The sequence below is a fragment of the Odontesthes bonariensis genome, chromosome 8 (genome assembly GCF_027942865.1).
Source record: "Odontesthes bonariensis isolate fOdoBon6 chromosome 8, fOdoBon6.hap1, whole genome shotgun sequence".
In the NCBI taxonomy this organism is placed as follows: Eukaryota; Metazoa; Chordata; class Actinopteri; order Atheriniformes; family Atherinopsidae; genus Odontesthes; species Odontesthes bonariensis.
The window spans coordinates 16,812,609-16,836,007 of NC_134513.1; the positions used below are offsets into that span (position 1 = coordinate 16,812,609).

The following is a 23,399-nucleotide window of genomic DNA, read 5'->3' on the forward strand; positions in this document are numbered from 1 at the left end:
GCGTTCACCTTTCAAAAGACTTCAATATTAACTATGGGACATTCAGTAACTCACTCCACACCCGTAAAATGCTTTGCTCGCAAGAGCTAAGTTTGTTTTAACTCGTAATAAAGTAATACTTACAGCACCAAAATTGAAAATTCTACATTGTAGTACAATAAATCTAGCAACACGCAAGATAATACTTGGCAATGACATTTCTCATGATTGCTTTCCGATAACCAAAAAAAGAGTGCTTTTGAGGATTTATTCAATAAATCAACTGCAGCTGACCTTGTGCTATTTGTTGGTAGCTCATGTTCAGAGATCATATCAGACACTATCAGCTGGTTCACATTTTGTTGCTGAAGTAATAAAGATAAAGATGAAGATGTTGGGAATCAAACCAAAAGTTTAAATGTGTGTACAATCAGCCAAAACATGATTAGTTTTAGATGATGAATAATTTCTAAATCAGAATGCTGATCAGATTTGGATCCATCAGTCTGTTTGATTATGAATTTTCCAGATTTTATTAGGCTGTACATGTAACGGTAAATGCGGTAATAATTAGGAAAAAAAGTACAAGTCCAACCCTAAGACTATTCACTAAGGGGAAGGGGAGTAGGCCGGGGTTTGGTGAGCACCAGAGACTATTATCCAGGAAAAAACAACAAAGATAAAGCAATACATCAGGAAAATGTTTCCCAGTGATGAACCCCTAGGTGAGGGAGAGAAGGAACCATAATGGAAAAATAAGCCTCTGTGCCACTAACAGACTGAAAGAAGTGGCTAATAATGAGCATTTCTATCAGTAGCTAGAAAAGAATGGTCTCAAAGACTGCATGGGTACATTAATGATGGTAGCAAAAGAACAGGCACTAAGCACAAAAGCAATCAAGGCCAGACCAACCACACCATACAGGGCTCTGGAAGCAGACTCTGCAAAGAGGCCTCTGAGACAGTCCAGTACATACAAGCAGGTATTGCACACATAAAATGCCAAATGGTGGGAATTTTGTACAGGAACATCTTTATAGAGTATAAGCAGGTAATTAGATTAAGTGTGTATGGAAGATGGATGGAAGGATGAATGAAGAGAGGGAGAGATGATTGGAAGTTGCAATATCAAAGTGGGAGATACCTCCAAAGGTGTTGGAGAATGATAGACTTCATACTATCATTCTCCAACACCTTCAGACAGATACTGTGGATCTTTGAGATCTAGACTGGTGATAGCCAAATGATAACCTATTTTTTGACTCATAATGTATTAATTTAGATTTGTATATTGAGCTAAATTGTTTGAGTTGTTTCTTGTTCCTTTAATATTCACCCTGAAGCAAAGGAAGGATGTTTTTACTCCTCTGAGCGGTGATAACACAAATAAATGTTTTCTTCACAAATACACTATATTGCCGATAGAATTTGTTCATCTGCCTTACACGGATATGCATTTAAGTGACATCCCATTCTTAATCCAGAGGGTTTAATATGACATTGGCCCACCCTTTGCAGCTGTAACAACTTCAACTCTTCTGGACAAGCTTTCCATGAGGTTTTTTACAAGGTGTTTTTGGGAATTTTTGACCATTCATCCAGAAGCCCATTTGTGAGGTCAGACACTGATGTTGGATGAGAGGGCCTGGCTCGCAGTCTCCGCTCTAACTCATCCCAAAGGTGTTTTATCGGGTTAAGGTCAGGACTCTGTGCAGGCCAGTCAAGTTCTTCCACGGCAAACTCGTTCATCAATGTCTTTATGGACCTTGCTTTGTGCTCTGGTGGTCATGTTGGAACAGGAAGGGGCCATCCCCAAACTGTTTCAACAAAGTTGGGAGCATGAAATTGTCAAAAATCTTGTGGTATGCTGAAGCCTTCAGAGTTCCTTTCACTGGAACTAAGGGGCCAAGCCCAGCTCCTGAACTCACACTTGGCATAGTGCAGACAGACAAGTACCGTTCTCCTGGCAACTACCAAACCCAGACTCGTCCATCAGATTGCCAGATGGAGAAGCGTGATTCGTCACTCCAGAGAACGCATCTCCACTGCTCTAGAGTCCAGTGGCGGCGTGCTTTACACCACTGCATCCATCGCTTTGCATTGCACTTGGTGATGTATGGCTTGAATGCAGTTGCTCAGCCATGGAAACCCATTCCATGAAGCTCTTTACACACTGTTCTTGAGCTAAACTGAAGGCCACGTGAAGTTTGGAGGTCTGTAGTGATTGACTCTGCAGAAATTTTGCGCCCTCTGCGCACTATGCGCAAATTTTTAAATGCAGCCAATTGCATGATGCTTCGCAGCTGACCATACTTAATATTAATTTAATTTTACAATTTTAGAAATCTTTGTTTATGAATGGTTCTTTAAAGAGGACTGTTATGATGCATTGAGATGTTGACATACAACCATTTGTGATCCACTGCAAACAAAGAAATTCCAAAGAAATTTAGATTATTATCTGATGTAAGACAGGGAAAAGCAGCAATGACAAATTTAAGATATTGGGTCCTAATTTTTTATGACTCAATAATTATCAAAATAGTCTGTGATTATAATTATGGTACTTGACTTTTTGTCGCTCTTCATTCTAGTTGCATCTGTTCACAAAGGCACAAAAACCATGGGTTGACTTAAAGGAAGATGCCTGGCTTCAACTCTTATCATCTCATCTCATTTTCAATTAATGTGTTAATTGTGTCAGATTATCCTCATCGGCTTCTCAATTTACCCCTAGCGTTTGCTATTCTTGATACACTACAGTTTTGATGTACAACCAGTGTATTTTTCCACAACAATTAATTAATTATTGAATTAATAAGTGAATTAATGAATGTTCTAGCTGATTAATCAACCAAGCACCAGACAAGTGTTTGTCAAAATGGTGATTTTTAATTTGTTTTCTTATATTCTGAATGTTATCCTATGTCTTGCATTAATCTTAAATATACTTTTCAAATTAAATTTCTGTGTAGTTACCTTTGTATCACAATACTATAGCAACTGCATATCCTGGTATTAGCATGTTTCCAAGTGCATATACATCCTCTGCTAAATTTTCTCTTTTGCCCTTTTGAAAGCATGAAAATATAAGCACTGTGCAATGAATGTTGATGAGATTTGAAATAATAGTGAAGCGGGAGTAAACTGCTGCAGAACATTTATAGATAATGTCTGAGCAGGGAGATCGAAGTGTGATTCAGATGGCCATATTAAGAAATTAGATATATGAAAAAAAACATAAAAGATATTAAAATATTCGTACCTTCCCATTTTTTCCTTAAATATAAAGTGCTTACAGATATTAAAGAGTTAATAATCACCAAATAGGATCAAGCAAAGAGAGCAAATAAATAACTGAATGAATAAGTATAATAAACATTCACATGAGAGGAAAAAAAAAACAAATCAAATGTAACTACCACAAATTTCTAGACACAAATTTTTCTGACTTTACTCAAACCATTTACTGTACATGCAGTTACACTTTTGATTCTCTTGAAAGAAAAAGAAAGGTCTACTGCTCTCACAAATCTCAAACAACCACTGATTCCAGTTTTTGTGAACATGACTGTAGAGAAGTTGCATTTGCATGTTGCATCTTCAGGTTTCTTATTATTTGTTGTTATTTTCTAAGTCCCACAAAGTCATACCTTCCAGCGATAGCCACGCAAAAAAGAAGAGCTAGTCACAGCAGGAAGGATGGAGAGGATGAAACAAGAGGAAAACAAAAAGGGAGCCCAATAAGGGAGGGACATACGGTACGTCTGTGTTTTCCTTTCAGGCTGTGAATTCTTTTAATGTCTGTGTTGTCAGTATGTATATGCATGAAGACGAATCCTAAAAAGGAAATTTCGAGGCCCTAAGTTAACCAGCTTTTAGCTGGTTAAAAAGCTTACCTGGGGCTATAAGGAGCCCAAGGAGAGTGGTGTCAACATAAAGTAACCTTCTGCTACTCTATTACACTTCCTTTGATGTCTCACAAAAAAACAGGCTGGTTAAACAAAAAAAAAAGAGAGGAAAAACACAATTTAGTATGTGGAGAATGGACCTGCTGAGGGTAAAGGAAGATGAGAGCACAGACAGTGTTTTGAAAAGTGGGGAGAGTACTGTTAAATCCTCCTACAAACATTCCATTGGTGCTTTGAGCCACAGCCACAGCTCCACCGTATATCAGGAGTTGGATTGTTCCAACGTTATGAAGTAAAAGGGATCTTCTGAGAACAGCATTGGATTGTCGGTGCAGTTTAGACACAGAAACGTGTCCATCCCTCATCTATTTCTATTTCTATTTCTAGTCTGTGTGTCTACTTTAAAATTCAGTGTTAAGATAAAGAAATGATGGCATACAAAAACACATTGAAAGCCTGATGTAGTGTCTATTTGCCACTCAGTCAGCTCCACAAACAGACTAGGGAGTAGCACTTTTGTAAAACACACGCCTGTGTAGAATGCAGAATTTCCTCTGCCACGCTCTTTATTCTCAAGTACTTCTCCTGGTTCCTTTCTTCTGACTGTAGGGGTTTAGGGTCCAGCCTCCTCAAGTCATGTAGTCCTGGGGTTGGGAAGGTCAAAGACAATGGGAGGGTTCATGGGCAGGAAGTTGACAGTACAGGCTGAGGCGTTGATAAATGTTGTGGTGCCATCTGTCATCATGCCATAGCCTAGGAAGTTTTAACAAAAAAAACAAAAAAACATAAAATTAAACTAGAACATTGCACAAATTACTCCAATCCACTCGCTTTTATGACTGTAAATCTTGATCCACCAACTCTTGAATAATGGATTTAAATGGGGCAGCGATTAATAAAGAAAAAAATAATAAAGTCTTATAATAATCTTGTACTTTCTTTAGATAAGCTCTTAAAGATAACTATAGAAAATATGATGCAAATTTTTACTTTCACATCAGATCAAATTTTTCAGCATGTACCATAATGTGTGTAAAAACTATGTCAGAAGCCGTAAATGTAGAACTACTTCAAAGCTAAAAGTTTTAAAACATGATTGCACTTTTATTACTATTTTAATAACTGTTCTGAGGCATTGGATAATAACAACAATCTGCTGCTACTTTTTACATATAGATTTGAGAGACAGCAACAAAATAGACAAATAAAATCGATACTCAAACAATGTAAACATTTCGAACAAAAGAAGGAAACACCTAAAAAAAATTCTTGTTTTTTCAGTTAAAGGACTACACACCTACTTAAAATTAAGAGTTTTCAGTTGTTGACATATTCTCAAATTGTTCATTGTGGAATGGAAAAGAAAAGACAACTTTCCACAGCTAAACTCAGAATATTAGTTAAATATTTGTAACTGCTTTTTCAAAATCTGAATATCTGTCACTTGTCTTCTCTTTTACCAGTGCAAAATAGGCAAATGCAGGTTGACTCATTACAGCAGAGAAGATTCATAAAGCCTTGTGAATATTCCCAAATAAATAAATACAATTGTTTGATCTCTGGATATTTCTATCATACCTCTCTTTCTGCTGCTCTTCAACTTTCCATATGTTTGTCAACTGATTTTAATTTAATTTTGTTTATATTATTATTATTTTTTATTATTATTTTCTATCTAAACAAGACTTATCTATTACAATTATCTATATTGTAACACATGTATGCATATATATATATATATATGTATATATACAAACACACAGACAGTGGTATAGAAAATACATCAGCAAGTTTGACAAAATATAAGAAAAAATTCTCAAATTCGTATCTATGCGACACATAGCCTTTAGTTTGTGTGATGGCGTGCTTTACACCACTGCATCCGATGCTTTGCATTGCACTTGGTGATAGCTGCTCGGCCATGGAAACCAATTCCATGAAGCTGTTCTTCACTGTTCTTGAGCTAATCTGAAGGCCACATGAAGTTAGGAGGTCTTTAGCGACTGACTCTGCAGAAAATTGGCAATCTCTGCGCACTATGCGCCTCAGCATCCGCTGACCCCACTCTACCACTTCGTGGCTGAGTTTCTGTCGTTGCCATTCGCTTCCACTTTGTTCTAATACCACTGACAGTTGACTGTGGAACCATGCTGGAATTCACTGAGCTCCTGAGAGCGATCCATTCTTTCACAAATGTTTGTAGAAGCAGTCTGCATGTATAGGTGCTTGAATTCATACACCTGTGGCCATGGAAGTGATTGGAACACCTGAATTTAATTATTTGGATGGGTGAGTGAATACTTTTGGCAATGTAGAGTATCTAGAAAATAATGAATCTCAGCTTGTGTTCTCTGGGAAGCAGGAAAAGCAGTTATGAGAGGAAAAAAAATCTCTTTTTCATCAAATAAGAAAAACAAGGAAAGTTCAAGAATATCGGAATTAGAACTCAAGATTAAATTTTTGCTTTGGGCCCTCGGATGTGTTTGCACGTTTTCTTTTAGGGGATTTTTAGGGGCTCCTGGCCCTCTTGGGTTCGGTGGTGTGGAGCAGTGGCGGCTGCTGACTTTTAAAACAGGGGAAGCCCATATTACGCGTTCAGGGTTGTAGTGGCTCGTGCCATCCCAAAGCAGAAGATAGCAAAGTTAAAAAGAATTAGTTATAACATAGCTGTGTCTAGTATGACAAGTATGCCCAGCAAATACACAGAAAGAAGGTATAGACTTTGAAAATTCACACAGCAAGGCCAAAATCAAGTATGATCGAATCTAAGGCCTGCAAATGGCTGGATCTGTGGCTGGATATGAATCTGTGGAGCATTTTTCCTTGTCATAATGAAAACTTAGAGTTTGATGGTGGTGGTAAGTATTCTTAAAAAAGGTAACATTTGTGAATGGGCAGCATGAATTCTGGAAAGAAACCACTAAAAGTATTACAGCACTTTCACAGACCAGTCTCTTTCGTATCCGCTTTGGGACTGAAGTTCCAGCGTGCTTCTCCCCGCTTAAAAATTCGGCTGCCACAACATCTCTCATGATGGACAAACACTAACTCCAATCATCACGACACAGCCCCTCATATTGACACGCCCACGTCTAATCTACCCCCAGAGACGCCGGGCTGCCTCGGAAGTGATGAGTTTTTGTCGATTTAGCCAATGATGACCTAGAATTGTAGAAAAAAACTTGACTCTCCCGCCCCCTCCTGAAGCCGGGCAGCCCTCGGCTCGGAAGCCTGGCTGTTAGTGGCGGCTTCATAACATAATTTCCTCAGTGAACGGCGGCGATTTCAGAACAAATCACTTCATTAAGCTACAGGACAACATGTTGTAGTTATGAAAGTAAATGCAGTATTGGGCATATCTTGTGTTTTGTGAATAACTGTTTTATCGTCAATTTAACATTGAAGATGTAGCAATTTCCCCAGAGAATGGGAGAGGCTGCCCGGCTTCCCGTGTTGTCTCTGAATAGCCGTGGCTGATGTGGAGGTATTTGTGTTTTTTTAAGTCAGACACGAAACATAGTAGTGTGCACTTCATATTATGTCGAGCACATGTTCCGACAAAGAACCACTAACCTTTTTCATCACCTGAAGCCTCCGTTTGAGTACAGAGAATGCAAACTTTTACAAACACAGCCCGAAAAAAGTGCTAATCTTCCCCCAATAACAACGCCTGTGCAACAGCAACAGAAGACCGTAGAGTCTGCTTTATCCAGCGCCATGCCGTATGACAAAATTTTTTTTTGTTGTTGTTTTGTTTTTGTCTGCTTACAGGTGCTCCTGGTTCCCCGCCTGGATTCCCCACAAAGGACCGTGGGATGTCTTCTGTTTGGTGTCTGCAGGTGTACCACCTGGTTGTCTTTTTTTTTATCATTGTTTTTATCGTTTCTTTCTATTTCTTTCTCCTTTATTTTTCTTTACTCTCCTTCTTTCCCTGTCCCACTGTCAGGTTCGGCACTATTACATGTGAAGTATTGTAACAAAAATACATTTATAAGCTGTACTTGGGAAAAAAGGGGAGCTTTATATTCATATATTTTGTTTTTGTCTGCTTACAGGTGCTCCTGGTTCCCCGCCTGGATTCCCCACAGAGGACCATGGGATGTCTTCTGTTTGGTGTCTGCAGGTGTAGCAGCTGGTTGTCTTGTTTATCATTGTTTTCTTCAATCGTTTTTTTCTATTTCTTTCCCCTTTATTTTTCTTTACTCTCCCTCTGTCCCTGTCCCACTGTCAGGTTCGGCACTATTACATGTGAAGTATTGTAACAAAAATAAATTAACAAGCTGTACTTGGGAAACAAGGGGAGCTTTATATTCATAAAACCTCCCTTGGCAAAGCAAATGTGTTTGGCATAAAACGGTATTCAGATTACAATTCTGCTGCCATAATGCTGGACAAGACAAGGAGGAAATAACAAAAAAACTATTTAACTTTGTCTTTGGAAACTGAAATATTTTACTAATTGAGCTAAACACAGTTATAGATATTTGATATGTAGATATAGATACATATGATTTTTTTTATATTTTGCTAGCCATTGTGTGCTGTTTGAAAATACTGCATGCAAAACATAGTGGACTGTCATACAACCTTTTCTTGTGACAGCTTTTGTTCTTGAAACCTTTTAAAAGCAGACGCAAATACCTTCATGAATGTGTCCGAATACGTGCAATTTTGGCTTGACTCTCCTCTGGACTGTGTTGAGTAGCTCCATGCACCCAACACGCTGCATCTTCTTGGGGACCCAGTCCAGAAAACCTTTCCACAGAGGGATGAAAATCAGTCACACCTTGCATGAAATACTGCAGTTCATACACTGTCTGCAAAGTTTATTATGAAGAGCTCTGGTCGATTCAGCAGTAGGTAGGGTAGAAAGGGATCAAAGACTGATGCACTGTTATGAAACCTGTATATTATGTCTCCAAAGAGTCATATCTTGTATCCTAACAATTCCACCTATGTAGAGCATAAAAACTTTTGGAGCTTTTCCAGAATCTTTCCAATTTCTTAGTTAACCACTTGTGTGAATTGGCCAATGTTTTTTTAAATTTTTTTTTTATAACTTTATTTGCAACAAAGCAGAATAACGGCATAACGTCAAAAAAACAAGCCAGCCAAGGGGAGCATAAGGATAATAATAATAATAAGAGAATGACAGTCACAAACTTGCAAAAAGAAAACTATTGAACAAACTGACATATGTGCCAAGGAGTCTCGTGTAAAAAACAACAACAAATAAAACAAAGATTTAGGACAACAGTTCGTCCATAATCCCAAGTTGGGAACAAGCCCATATTGTTGTTTTTGCTTTATGATAAGTTGAAGGTTTAATTGTGAGCAAGTATTGCTTTAATTCAATCAAAAAAACATAGAAATTTGGTTTTCTTTTCAAAAATTTGCATTTGTGTATGTGAAATTTAGCTTTGATAATTAATAAATTAATAAAGAAAACCTTTGGATTCATTTTGCCACTTAGTTGAAACCCAAACAGGACTTGTTCCCAGTACAACTGGAAGCTTGCTGATATTTTTAAGTCAACAAAATTACAAAAATGTTGCCAGAAATCTTTACAATGAGGACACAACCAGAACAAATGAGTAATGGACTCAGGGCAAAGGTCACAAAAGGTACAGTTTACATTAATGTTAGAGTTGAACTTCTTTAGGTAGTCTTTAGCAAGGTAGATCCTGTGAATGAGTTTAAAGGACACTTCCTTTACCATGTTAGTGAGAAGAAAGTGATTTGGGAGCAACCAGGTAAATTTCCAAGATATATTAATCCGAAAGCGATTCCAAAAAGGCACGACAGCAGGAGTAGAAATCGCTTCCTGAATTGACCAATGTGATGCAGCCACTGTTGCTTTGCTTTGCGGTAAGACGTATTGCATCACCTCCTGTTACCTTGTCTGTGTACTGTAGAATTTCTTTCTCCTCTTGGACTACTAATAATCACTTTATTTCTCCCTATAATTTGCACATTTTTGCATAGTTAACTCTATTGCATACTTAATCTATTCTAATACTCACTCGTACAGATATTTAGTCTTTATTTTCACTTTTTAGCAGTGTGTCTGGTTCTCTAGCTTAGCATGGCTACCAGTTATCTTTGTCCATCTCCTGCTTTCACCTGCTCCGTGTGTCAGATGTTTAGTTACTCCTCTGCCTCCTTTAGCAATAATGGTCCATGTAACACATAAAGTCTTTTTGTAGTTTTGGAGGCGAGGTTATCTGAATTGGAAGCTCGGCACTGCACCATTGAAAATCACCCCATAGTGAGCCAGGTCCCTTTAGCCAGTGTGGAGCCACCTAGCGTAGTTAGCTCCATTAGTTGCCCCCCCCCCCCCCAGCAGAACCTGAGCAGCCGGAACCCCAGGGTGGGTGGGTGACTATTAGGAAGAAGAGTCATAGTCCTAAAGTCAAGCCCGTGGTTCACCATCGACCTGTTCACGCTTCAAACAGATTTTCCCCACTCAGCGACACACCCGCTGAGGAAAAAACCCTGGTAATTGGCAGCTCTATAGTCAGAAACGTGGCATTAGAGACACCATCGACCATAGTCAAATGCATTCCAGGAGCCAGAGCGGGCGATGTAGAATCCTATTTAAAACTGCTGCCTAGGAATAGGCGTAAATACAGTAAAATAGTTATTCATGTTGGCAGTTATGACACTCGGTTACGCCAATCGGAGGTCACTAAAATTAATGTTGCATCGGTGTGTAGTTTTCTCTGGACCCCTGCCAAATCTGACCACTGATGACACGTTTAGCCGCATGTCCTCCTTCAATCGCTGGTTGTCTAGATGGTGTCCAGCAAACAACGTGGGCTACATAGATAATTGGCAATCTTTCTGGAGAAAACCTGGTCTGATGAGGAGAGATGGCATTCATCCCACTTTGGAAGGAGTGGCTCTCATTTCTAGAAATATGGACAAATTTATTAGTCATCCAAAAACATGACAACCCACGATTGAGGCCAGGATTCAGAGTTGTAGTCTTACACACTTCTCTGCAGCTTCCCACCTGCAGCTAGTGCTGAGTACAGATAAAGTCATTGTAGTGGGTGACTTTAATATTGATGTAGATGTTAAAAATGACTGCATGAATATTAACTTTAATTCTATATTAGATTTTTCTCAAAGTGTTCAGACCTACTCACTGCCTTAATCACACCCTTGATCTTGTGCTGACTTATGGCATTGAGAGTGAACAGTTAACAGTGTTCCCTCATAACCCTGTCTTGTCTAAACATTTTTATTTTTACATATAGAAGGTGTCTATCAGAGGATGCTGTAACCAGATTTAAAGAATTAATTCCATCATCCTTTTCTTCACTGCCATGTGCAGATATGACAGAGGACGACTACCTAAACTTTACTCCAGCAGCACTTGACTCTCTTGTTGACAGCACTATAGTTTCAATCTGTACAGCGCTGGACAATGTTGCCCCTCTGAAAAGGAAGGTAATCAGTCAGAAGCGGTTTGCTCCTTGGTATAATTCACAGCTGCGTGCTTTCAAGCAGACTGCAAGAAAGCTGGAGAGACAGTGGTGCTCGTCTAATTTAGAAGAGTCTCAATAAGTCTGGAAAGATAGTTTAATAACGTATAAGAAAGCCCTCTGTAAAGCTATAACTGCTTATTATTCATAGATAGAAGAGAATAAGAATAATCCCAGATTTCTTTTCAGCACCGTAGCCAGCTTGACAAAGAGTTTGAGTTCTGTTGAGCCAGAGTAAGTTCCTCAGGGTTCTGTGCTTGGACCGATTCTTTTCACTTTATACATGCTTCCATTAGGTAACATTATTAGACAGCATGGCATAAATTTCCATTGCTATGCTGATGATACTCAGCTGTACTTATCTATGCAACCAGATGAAACCAATAGGTTGGTCAGACGACAAGCATGTCTTAAAGACATAAAGACCTGGATGACTCAGAACTGTCTGCTTCTAAATTCAGACAAAACATTTTTCAGACAAAACTGAAGTCGTTATCTTTGGACCTGAGCGCTTCAGGGAGAAATTGTCTAGCAATATAGTTATTCTAAATGGTATTTTCTTGGCTTCTCGTATTACAGTGAGGAACCTTATTTTTGACCAGAATTTATTATTTGACGCGCATATAAAACAGGTTTCTAGGACTGCTTTCTTTCACTTTCGTAATATTTTTAAAAAAATCAGGAAAAACTAGTCCATGCATTTGTTACTTCAAGATTGGACTACAGTATTTATTTATTAATGGGCTGTCCCACACATTCTCTGAAAAGCTTTCAGTTGATCCAAAATGCTGCAGCCAGAGTTCTGATTAGATCTAACAGCAAAGATCACATTTCTCCAGTTTTAGCTTCTCTTCATTGGCTCCCTGTTAAATTCAGAATAGAATTTAAGATTCTTCTCCTCACATTTAAAGCTCTTAATGACCGAGCTCCGTCATATCTTAAAGGGACATCTTAAAGTGTAATTTCTTCCCCCATCTAGAGGTGCAATTTTATTTTGCAAAGTCGAATGAATTTGCTCTCGCTCTCTAGCGCCTCGCGTTTTCAAATGTGCGTTGCAACTTGTTGAACTACGGCAGGCGGTATGTGTTAAGATTCTCTTTTTCGGCGACAATGATCCCTTCTCCTGTAGCGTGGCATAACTATGGTCTTCCATTGCGAACAAAAATGCAGGCTGTTCAGGTTGGTTTATACCAGAGAATGTCTAATGGTGTAGACTGGCTCTGTTTATACCTGCGTGCAAACGTGACGTCAAAATGACGTTATTTCCGCTTGCAGGCCTGACGTTGGGGAAATCGTGATTCGAAGTGCTTTGTGTCCCTCTCGGCACTTCGTCATTTTTCATAGACCGGAAGGACATGTCAGCCTCCATAGAGCTTGCACGCTATATGTAGATACAGACAAGTTATTCTTCACTCAGGAGGATAAGTGAGATTGTTGACAGAGATAATTTTACATCAATGAGGACTAGTTTATGAATGAATATGTTGATTTGAGCTAATAAATGACTTAATATATTACACAGTGTCCCTTTAAAGATCATCCATCATATCTTAAAGATCTCATTATAAGACATTTTCCTAACAGAGCACTTCGCTCCCAAACTGCAGGTTTTATGAGGTTCCCAGAGTTTCTAAAAGTAGAATGGGAGGCAGAGCCTTCAGTTGTCAGGCCCCTCTATTGTGGAATAAGCTGCCAGTAAATGTCCGGGAAGCAGACACACTTTCCACTTTTAAGACCAGGCTTAAAATCTTCCTTTTTGATAAAGCTTATAGTTAGGGATGGCTCAGGTGATCCTGAAACATCCCATAGTTAAGCTGCTATAGGCCTAGACTGCTGGGGGGCCTCATCTGTCACACCTTTCCTCACTTTACTCTTTTTTTCCACCGTTTAATTTCTCAAATGATATTATGTACATGTGACATTATTGTGGTCATTAACTCGTGTTTCCCTGTTCCAACAGATATCCTTTGAATGGTGTTACAGGGTTTTTCCCCTCTTTTCTGTCCTCTCAGACCCCAGCTGGTGGAGGCGGATGGCCACCCTTCCTGAGTCTGGTTCTGCCAGAGGTTTCTTCCTGTTCAAAGGGAGTCGTTCCTGGCGCTATATAAATAAAATAAAACTGAAAACTAAACTATTGATATCAACACAAAATATCACTGAATGAAACCCACTTAAAAGAAAAATAGTCATCAGTGATCTCTTTTATTCAAAATCACAATGTGCATGTCTGTGTGTGTCTGTGCATATGTGTCTCACCCAGAGGGGGGCAGTGTGTGGCCAGGATGTCTGTATTGTCTGGTATCTGGTTCCACTTGTCTAAAAGAGCTTGACCCCTTGGCAGGTTGAAGCCCCAGCCGTAGTACCAGGGTTGCCTGCAGAAATACATAAAATTGACCAAAACATTTAAATAACATGCTCAAAGTCAGAAAAACAGACAATATCATTTGTGATATTTTGAGAATAGAAGCAGCCTAAAGTAATTTTTGCTGTCTCATTGCCTCAGTTTGTTAACCATTGCATTTATAATCCTAGTCATAAGATATGTATATATATATATAGGGTTTGTGGACCTCACAGAACACAGGAACCTTTCAGATTTTACTTACATCTGTGGCCACAAGAAACCAAATCTAAAAAAAACGCATTGCATGCAAGCTGTGATGTTTAGGACTGTCATATGTCACTCTTTAGTAAAATACAATGCAGTAGTATTGAACGACAGAGGACTAAAAGTGCCAAAATTAAATATTCATTCAAATTAAATCATTAAATAATTACTTAAATGTGTCATTAATTCATTCAAATTGGAATTAAATACATAAATCATTAAATAATTATTTATATGTGTCATTAATTCATTAAAATACCAATTCATTTTATGTAAAAAACATATAATTATTTCCCTATCTAATTAATTATTTCATGGTCCTTGTGTTGCAGTGAATCATTAATTTATTTAATCTGACAAAATATTCATGTTATGAAGAAAACAAACAAACAGAACAAAGTATGTCTGATTAAGTTGTGAAGTCCCTGTCACTACACAATGCACCGTATATCAAAATAAACAGCAGAACATACTAGGGCTGAACGATCTATCGTTTTCGACCGAAAATCGCGATCTCAGACAACACGATTTTGCGATCGTCAAAGCTGCGGTTTTTTTTGGTGCATTTTTTTTTTTTTTTTTTTTTTTTTTTTTTTTTTTTTTGAAAAGCTGCCGTCGGCAGGTTTTCAAAATTGCGAGTCCAAACTCGGAAAATTCGAACTGATACAACTTTCAGGTCCCTCTCCAACCTCTAACAAGCTCCGATTCGCCCCCCAAACCCCTCCCCCTCTGTGGAGGTTGTGCACGTGAGTTCACACCAGTGTGAGCGCACACAAGCTGGGGCAGACTAACGCTCAGCAGCGTGTGCACAAGCTGTGATTGACAGGTAGGATTCCTCCACCCTAACTTGATTGGTTAAAAACAGCCGGGAGCGCTCGGTTTTTGCAAGCATGATTACAGGCTTCAGAGGGAGCTACAGATTTCGTTATTTTTCCTAAACAGCCTATTTAATATTCTACTTCCAGAATCCCATGACAGTTCAAGCTAATATGACTAAAAAAAAAGTTGCCGACCGCAGCTATTTTTTGGGGCTTTTTATGCCTTTAATGTTAGGACAGTTTGAGAGAGACAGGAAGCAGGGGGCAGAGAGTGGGGAAAGACACGTGCGGGAGTCGAACCGGGGCCAGCCGCATTGAATTAATTTACACTGAAACTTGATTTAAAGAAAATAAATCGTGGTTGAAATCGAAATCGCAATCTCTGCCAGAAAAATCGCAATTTCAATTTTTTCTTAAAATCGTTCAGCCCTAGAACATACCCTTTCTGAAAGTATTCCTTGTTTCTCTGTGACAACGCAGTTATCCAGTTTTGAAATAGATCAAATAATGTATCTGCTTACATTGCAAATAAATGCACATGTGCGATAGGCACGATCAGATATTTTTTCAAATTACTTAGTCATAGAATATCCCACTATCATGGTTCTGATGTCTGATTCCATGGATCAAATGTTAATAATGGTTTATTCTTATTTATTACTTGAACGCTACATGGCACTGTTCTTTGTTTTGTAATGTTAATAGTGTATTCTTTTTATTCATTACTTGAAGGCCACATGCCAGTGGCACAGTTTTTTTTTTGTAATGTTCAAATGTTTTTAATAAATTAGCTTGTTGAAGTACATGGCATTTATTGGTTTGTTTTTGTTTTTTACCGTGGTATCGAATTGGGTATCGAGAATGGTGGAATTTCATTGGTATCGGTATCTACTACTAAATGTCTGGTATCGGTACATCCCTGGTGAACTCCTCAGCTGTGAGTGATATAAATCTTATTAACATCTTTTTTCAGAATATGCAGCATGCAATAATATTGAAGTTGTTGTTGGGGACCTCCCCAACTGAAATCATTCATCTGTGGAAGCAACTGGATTTTATTCTCAAAGTCCTTGGTTCCCTTTCCATGTAGATTACCAAGAAATAGTTTGTGCGCTAACTCCAACAGGACCAAAACATGCAATCAGAATCCTTCTTCTTGGGAGTGTCCTCTGCTCTTCTCCAATACACACGTCCTAACACACACCCACACACAGACTAAATGATTTTATTGCCTTCTTGTGATTTTATGTAGCTGTAAAGCACTTTGAATTACCTTTTGTACGAATTGTGCTCTATACATAAAATTGCCTTGCCTTGCCTAATGGTCTTTCTCCCATTGCTTGTTTATTTATTACAAAGGATTACTTTATTAGAATAGTGTTTATTAATGAAAGTACCATTGATTTAATCATTGTGCTAACTTTATTAAATTATATTGTATTATTTTAAAGGAGAAGTTATTTTGTGGTCATTTTGTATGTTTCACTTTGAGAACTGCTGATTGTGAATGTCAGTGCTCAGATTCATTAGCCTTCATATGACTCATCTTTCCCAGATATCTTTCCCAGATTAACATGAATAGACCAACATACTATGAGACTGATACTGGGATTTGGTTATTAGCTTCTGACATACATCTGTGGTGCCCTGAAGGTAATCATTTTCATGAATAATTTTACTGAATATTAATAACTGTCTTTGGACAGTTATTAATATTTGCTAATAACTCATCCAGCTCCTGCTTGATCCCCAACAGCGTCCAACCACTTTTCTATACATTTCTGAGTTCAGTGCCTTGAAATGCTAACTTTAGAACAGTAGCTTGTGTCCAATGGAACATCAGATAAGGACTTTTTAGAATAAACTCATAAATTTTGTATGTATGTGTGTTAATTTGTTACTGACACACTTCAATTGGAGAGACAAAAAGACAGGCCTAAAAGACTAAACACTTGTCAATGACACAGACTTTCCCATCTCCTCAATTACTAAAAAATTTAAATGGTGAAAAAGGTGCATCATGGGAAATCATGCTGTGTTTTCAGCAGGGGCACACAAGATTAACATTCTTTCTCTGTCTGAACATCAGAGACTAAGCATTTATCACAAATGATTGAAGACTGCCCCTGCATTTGAAAAACTTAATCAGATGCTTCTGTTTACTAAACAACGCTTGTGTTGGCATGGTAACTCATTTTACCAGATGTTGAAAAGTGTAAAAAAAAAAAAAAAATTGGTGAATCCACTCAAGCAGCACAGCTTCTAAACCAGCAAAAAATATCTTTAAAAAAATGATCATTAAAATAGTTTTGCCTTTTTCTTTTATTTCAGTTTAGTTTTTTTTTTACAGATGCCTGTAAAGATGAAACAGTTCACACACTCTTCAATGCAGCTCTCCTTCATTTTAGAATGACCTCGTGCCAGACCATAAAAATGGAGAGGTGGACAACTGGCTGAAATTATACCAAAGCATTGGCTTTTGAGACAGTTTTGGCACACACCACCAATTGCTATGAGGACAATAATGGCGAGCTTAATTCAAACATAAGCCTTCTAGGATGAGAAACTATGCCAAACAATGATGTAGTAGCAAAAGCAACACTGAAAATGGAAAGTGTACCCTTTTCCTGCTGTCATCCTCCTTATCTCCTTTTTCTCCCACCAGATGATTTTATCTGCAATTAAATTTGATGGCAGCAGCGCCAACACTGATGCTAGTCATCCTGAAGACAGTAGATTCGTGCTACGCATTCAAAATTAAAATGACTTTGACCAACACAAAGTCCGATCCTGCTATTTGTTTGTTTAGTGTTAAACTTTAGACAGCAATAGAACTATCTATCACTAAAATTACATCATATGTATTCTCGCGAAAATATTCAGTAAAGCTTCACCTTTTTGAGGCTGCTGCAGATTATAATATAGAAGATTATTACATGCAAAATGCATTTAATTGTAATTCAGTCTGATACAATTCTTTATATCATGTTTGGGCATTTGGTGTTTCCACTAAGAATTTAAAGTCTGACTCGAGGATTTAGTTTTTTTTTGTTTCAATTCATGAAAGTGAAACCTTGATGTCTGCAGTGAGGCAGGCAAAGCATGACAAATGAGCCCCGAATGTCTTTTAATCATGCTCTTGAAGGCTGAAGGCAGAAGAACAGTAGGTTGTATGAATAGGGATGTGTGAAAAATATAGAATACATTAATATGCTGTAATTAAGACAAGCAATGGCTGCCACTGTTAGCTGTAAAAGTTCAAAGTTAACATCTGCCTCTGCTGTTTGTCAAGCTGCATTATATGTTTAAACATATAAATTAAAACCAAAGAAGAGTGTTTAGCTCTGAAACTGTCTCATAAATGAAATTAAATAAAAAGATATTTTCAAAAGAATATTTATCCCCCCCAAAAAAACCATATAGCTCCAGTATTTTTTTTTCTTCAAAGCAATCATTACAAACTTTCGTTATAAACATTTATTTTATAGTTATTGTAATATTATTATATATTTTTTTAAGTGATCTGTTTTTTATTTACATTTTGTTTGATTTTTTTGACAATGTGCACTACTACCAGTATTAGAGCAGTGCACACAAGAGAACTGTTGGGACTGTCAAGGCTTGAACGCGAAATTAAACATCCAATTCCGACCGAGCTGAGAAAGCTGTACAGTGGATGCAGAGCTGGAGCAAAACTAAAGGCAGAGAGGCCCAACAGGAGGTGGAGGTACAAGCCTTTCTGCCCTCAGATTCCGCACGGGGGGCATTCATCATGTTAACGCAGGTCGTTAACACACTTTTCCAAAGTTAAGAGTGTTTGTTGAATCTGACGTGGCGTGTTCGTAGGAGACCTTCATACGAAAAAAGTGAGAGAAATTTTGAATAAGAATACAAAAATGCTCTTGAACGAGGCCCAATGTCTGTAAATGACAGAGGAAGGCACAATTTTGGAGACTTTGTCAAATCTGAGCTCTACAGTAGGAAGAACAATGGAAATTTTTCTATGCCATCAGAGTTTGAATATGAATTTCTAATATTGAATCTTTACAGCATCAAAATTAGACTGAATTTAAAAAACCAACAGTGGAAAAAAATTCAACTTCGAAAAATTCTGTGGAAAAAGAACCAGACTCAACATCTTCCACAGAATTTTTTTCCACTGAATTTTTTTTTAGATGTTGAATTTTTTTACACTGATTTTTAGTTTTTAGAAATTGATTTTTACACTGTTGGTTTTTTAAATTCAAAGTCTGATTTTGATGCTGTAAAAATTCAATATTAGAAATTCATATTCAAACTCTGATGGCACAGAAAAACTTCCATAAAAAACTTGTTTTGTTTAGTCTTTGAATTCTTCTCTGTGTGAAGTTATATATGTTTTCATTTTGAAACATGTAGCAGTTGTGTGTCACCATTGCTTGACATAAGGGCATGTTGTGTTTCTGTTAAGTTAAATTAGAAAAGAATAAAATAGTTAAAGTAAAATACACCCCAAAAGTCATTGTTGGTGTCTTGTTACAAAATAAATTTAGTAACAAACAGGCGTTTGTATATATGGAACCCATAATGAGGATTTATTCTTGAATAAATTCACTGCATGAAAGGTACTACCTCCAGTACACTGGAAAAAATGCCCCTCCAAAAATAAGTAAGAAAAACAACAAATACGAGACGTTTTTGCTTGAAATAAGCAAAATAAATCGGCTTGTCAAGATTTCTTGAAATAAGATGTGATATTTAGGACTTTTGAAATAAAAGCGATCTTGAAATTAGCTTAAAAACCTCTTCAAATGTCAAAAAAAGCTTGTTTCATATGATATGTGACTCAAAACAATTTGTTTTCAAGACTTTTTCATTTAACAAGATATTCAAGATGTATTGTATTTAAACAATACCCTATATCTGGCTGAAATAGCACTTGTTAGGCAGTTGTGTCTTATATTAAGTGTAATGAGATATTTTAACTAGAAATGAGACAAATATACTTGGGTAAGACTTAGATTTTTTTCCAGTGTAGAGGTCCTTAGGCAAGACCCCTTTACCCTACCAGTGTAAGTCGCTTTGGATAAATGCATTGCTTTTATGCATGTCTGCCAAATGCATAAACATCCTGCCCGCAACATAAACAAACACGCTCCCACCATGCTAAGCTTTATGTGCTGCATTACTAGCGCCATTTCAAACGCCAACTGTGGATGTTGTGGAGGCCTAAGTCAGACATCTTGTGGAACACTCTGCTTGGAAGATCATTGTTAAATGCAGAGCTGTAATCCACAAATAACAACCTTGCACATGTGTGTGGTCTGTTGGTTCGGTTGGTATGTATGTTGGTGGGGGTCCAGTGTGGGTGAGAGCAGCTTTGACATATTTCAGCACCAGTTTCTCCAGGCACTTCATAATAATGGGTTATTATTATTATGCCACATCCCTGTGGTCATTGAAGCCTGTAATTGCAGTCTGTTTGGGTAGTGGCTCTATTTTAGAGGTTTTTAGGCAGGTTGGAAAAGAACGCCGTGATAGAGTTGTTTGTGAAGATCTTCGTCGGCTCTGTGGCGCAGTTTCGCAGCAACCCATCCCAGGACACCATCAGGACCAGTTGCTTTCCGTATGTTGATACTACAGAGTGTTCTTTGTACCGCAGCAGTCTGCAGGACAAATGCCTGGGTGTTGGTGGCTGGTGCTGGGGTCAAAACAGTGAAAAAAAAAAAAGAAATATATATATATATATATGTATATATATGTAATCTGAACGGTCTTTATCCTTTCATCCCTTTTTTCCATTTTTGATTTGAGCACAAAAACCCTGTTCCCCACTCACAGATATTCTTGGATTGTGACAGAAACTTGGATGTGACAAAATCAGCTGAGACCTTGAAAGTCAACTTCATGCCCAGTGATAATGAGCTCCCGCTGGAGTCTCCTCTCATCTGGAGGCAATGGCAACATGAAAAAATGTAAAGGAGGAGTCTGATATAAAAACAAAACAAAACAAACAAACAAACAGAAAAAAAAACTAAATGCATTTAAAGTTATTACCTCCGCCAAGGAGGTTATGTGATCGCCCGAGTTTGTCTGTTGGTCTGGATGTTCGTTCGTTCGTTCGTCTGTTCGTGCTGCAATCTTGCGACCTGCCACAAGGTGGCGCGACCTCAAGGTGCCAAAGCCAGACAGAATGCATAGTGCGCGGATTGAATGCATATTGCGCGGATTTGCTGTAATTAGCACAACAAAAGATTGCAACGGCAAGCCAGTGTGCATAACTGCATATAGCGTAATAATAACGGCGAACACTGATTCCCGACAGAACACTGCTTCCCCACAAAACATTATAATAATAATATTAATAATAATTAATAATAACGGCGAACACTGCTGTTCAATAATGAATAGGGAGAAGGGAATGCCTCTTCTGCTGACAGCGCCAAAGAACAAGTAGCCCACATCAGGAACGTATGTCCATACATGGCTCGCTATCCACAGGTAGGTTGGCGGATGGCGGAGGTCTGCACTCCCTGAGTGCATTTCTAGTTGTCTTTGTGAAAAGAATAAAAAAATATAAATATGAGAGTTAAGGGGTGGAAGGCAGAGTGATATAAAACTCACAAACGGGCAGACAAACATAACATGTATCGGAGGATGAATGTGGAAGTCTCTGCCAACACTCAGAGTGCACTAGCCAAATCAAGTCAAGTCAAATGTATTTGTATAGGACATTTCATGTACACAACAATTCAAAGGGCTTTACATAAAATAAAAGCATTGAAGTGTGAAGTGGAAGCATTAAAAATACATAAAAGATTATAAAGAGAAAGAAATAAAATAATTAAAATGAAATTAAAATGATTAAAAACAAGCAACAGTCTAGATAAATTAAAAGATACCGTGCAGATTTCATGCATAGACACATGAGAAAAGAAATGTTTTTAACCTGGATTTAAAAATGTCTACAAATGTTGACATTTTTAAATGAGAGTTTAATCTCCACTGGCAGTTTGTTCCACTTGTTTGCAGCATAACAGCTAAATGCTGCTTCTCCATGTTTAGTCTGGACTCTGGACTGGACCAGCTGACCTGAGTCCTTGGATCTAAGAGCTCTGCTGGGTTTATGTTCACTAGATATGCAGTATCGGGAATAGCTGGATTAGAGCACATCATTTCAACACTGCATAATCTTTTTTCAGTAGAGCCGGGGGAGGCTGCAGCAAGTATGTCTGAAAGTACTGTGTGTTCAACAGACATTGAATGATTTGCTGTGTGTGTTAGAAATTCATATATAAGCATAAGAGGAAAGGTCAGATCTAACTTTGTGTGGGGAAATTGGAGTGGAGTGAGTTGCTGAGTCACACATTGGAATTGATTGAGAGTTGTCATACTTGACAAACCAAAAAAAAATGCTAGACAAACAGGTTTGGCGTAAAATCCCCCTTAACTAATGTTATAATCTGCTCAAAACTTTACTGATATATTTAGCTACAATATATGCATGCTAATTCACTTTTTGCGTATAGAGTCAAGTGGTTTACAAGGATGCTGAGACCTGAGATGTGGGGGATTTCCAGCAGCCTTTTTTATGGGATCCTTTCTCTGAACATGATTTTGTGTTTTAAACATTAACATGACGGTGCTGAGCTTCCAAATACAATATGCTTTGTAGGGCTTTGTTGGAGGACAACTATGGAATTCTTTTAATTATCATTATTGAATTATTATTATTACTGTACCAAAGATAGTTAGTACAAATTTATGATGTTTAGTTCTTATTTTGGTCATTTTTTTTGCAGGTGGTACTCTATAGAACGTCATGACCTTGAGAAATGCCCTAATAAGTTCAAGGTTAGACTATTGCAATGCACTTTATGTCGGCGTCTCCCAGTCTTCTCTCAGTCGCCTTCAACTTGTGCAGAACGCTGCTGCCCGTCTTTTAACCAACACTAACAGACGTGTGCACATCATTCCTGTTCTTAAAGCTGCGGTCGGCATATTAGCTTGAACTGTCATGGGATTTTGGAAGTAGAATATTAAATAGGCTGTTTAGGAAAAATAACAAAATCTGTAGCTCCCTCTGAAGCCTGTAATCAAGCTTGCAAAAACCGAGCGCTCCCGGCTGTTTTTAACCAATCACGTTAGGGTGGAGGAATCCTACCTGTCAATCACAGCTTGTGCACACGCTGCTGAGCGTGAGTCTGCCCCAGCTTGTGTGCGCTCACACTGGTGTGAACTCACGTGCACAAACTCGTCCACAGAGGGGGAGGGGTTTGGGGGGCGATTCAGAGCTTGTTAGAGGTTGGGGGAGGGACCTGAAAATTGTATCAGTTCGAATTTTCCGACTTTAGACTCGGAATTTTGAAAACCTGCCGACGGCAGCTTTAACTCCCTCCATTGGCTTCCTGTCCTTTATAGAATTGATTTGAAACTTTTGTTTGTTTTTAAAGCTCTTAACGGCCTCGCCCCATCGTATTTATCTGAGCTTTTAACAGTCCGCAATCCTGGTAGAGCTCTGAGGTCAACAAATCAGTTTCTGCTGGAAGTGCCCAGGTCAGAATACAAACCCTGGGGTGACCGAGCCTTTTCCGTCGCTGCCCCCAGGCTCTGG

The 23,399-nt window shown here is 38.2% G+C and overlaps 1 protein-coding gene and 1 pseudogene across 1 annotated transcript in view; one reads left to right on the plus strand and one right to left on the minus strand.

Moving 5' to 3' along the window:
* Positions 1 to 424: 424 nt before the first annotated feature.
* Positions 425 to 23,399, minus strand: part of mpped1 (metallophosphoesterase domain containing 1) — a 69,586-nt gene continuing 46,611 nt past the window's right edge. Inside the window, exons 5-7 of the mRNA XM_075472540.1 lie at positions 13,637 to 13,752; positions 8,532 to 8,645; positions 425 to 4,643 (exon numbers count right to left, since the gene is read on the minus strand). Coding sequence (XP_075328655.1) covers positions 4,525 to 4,643; positions 8,532 to 8,645; positions 13,637 to 13,752 — 349 coding nt within the window. The 3' untranslated portion in view covers positions 425 to 4,524. The remainder of the gene's footprint in view (positions 4,644 to 8,531; positions 8,646 to 13,636; positions 13,753 to 23,399) is intronic.
* Positions 9,976 to 10,842, plus strand: LOC142385894 (uncharacterized; annotated as a pseudogene).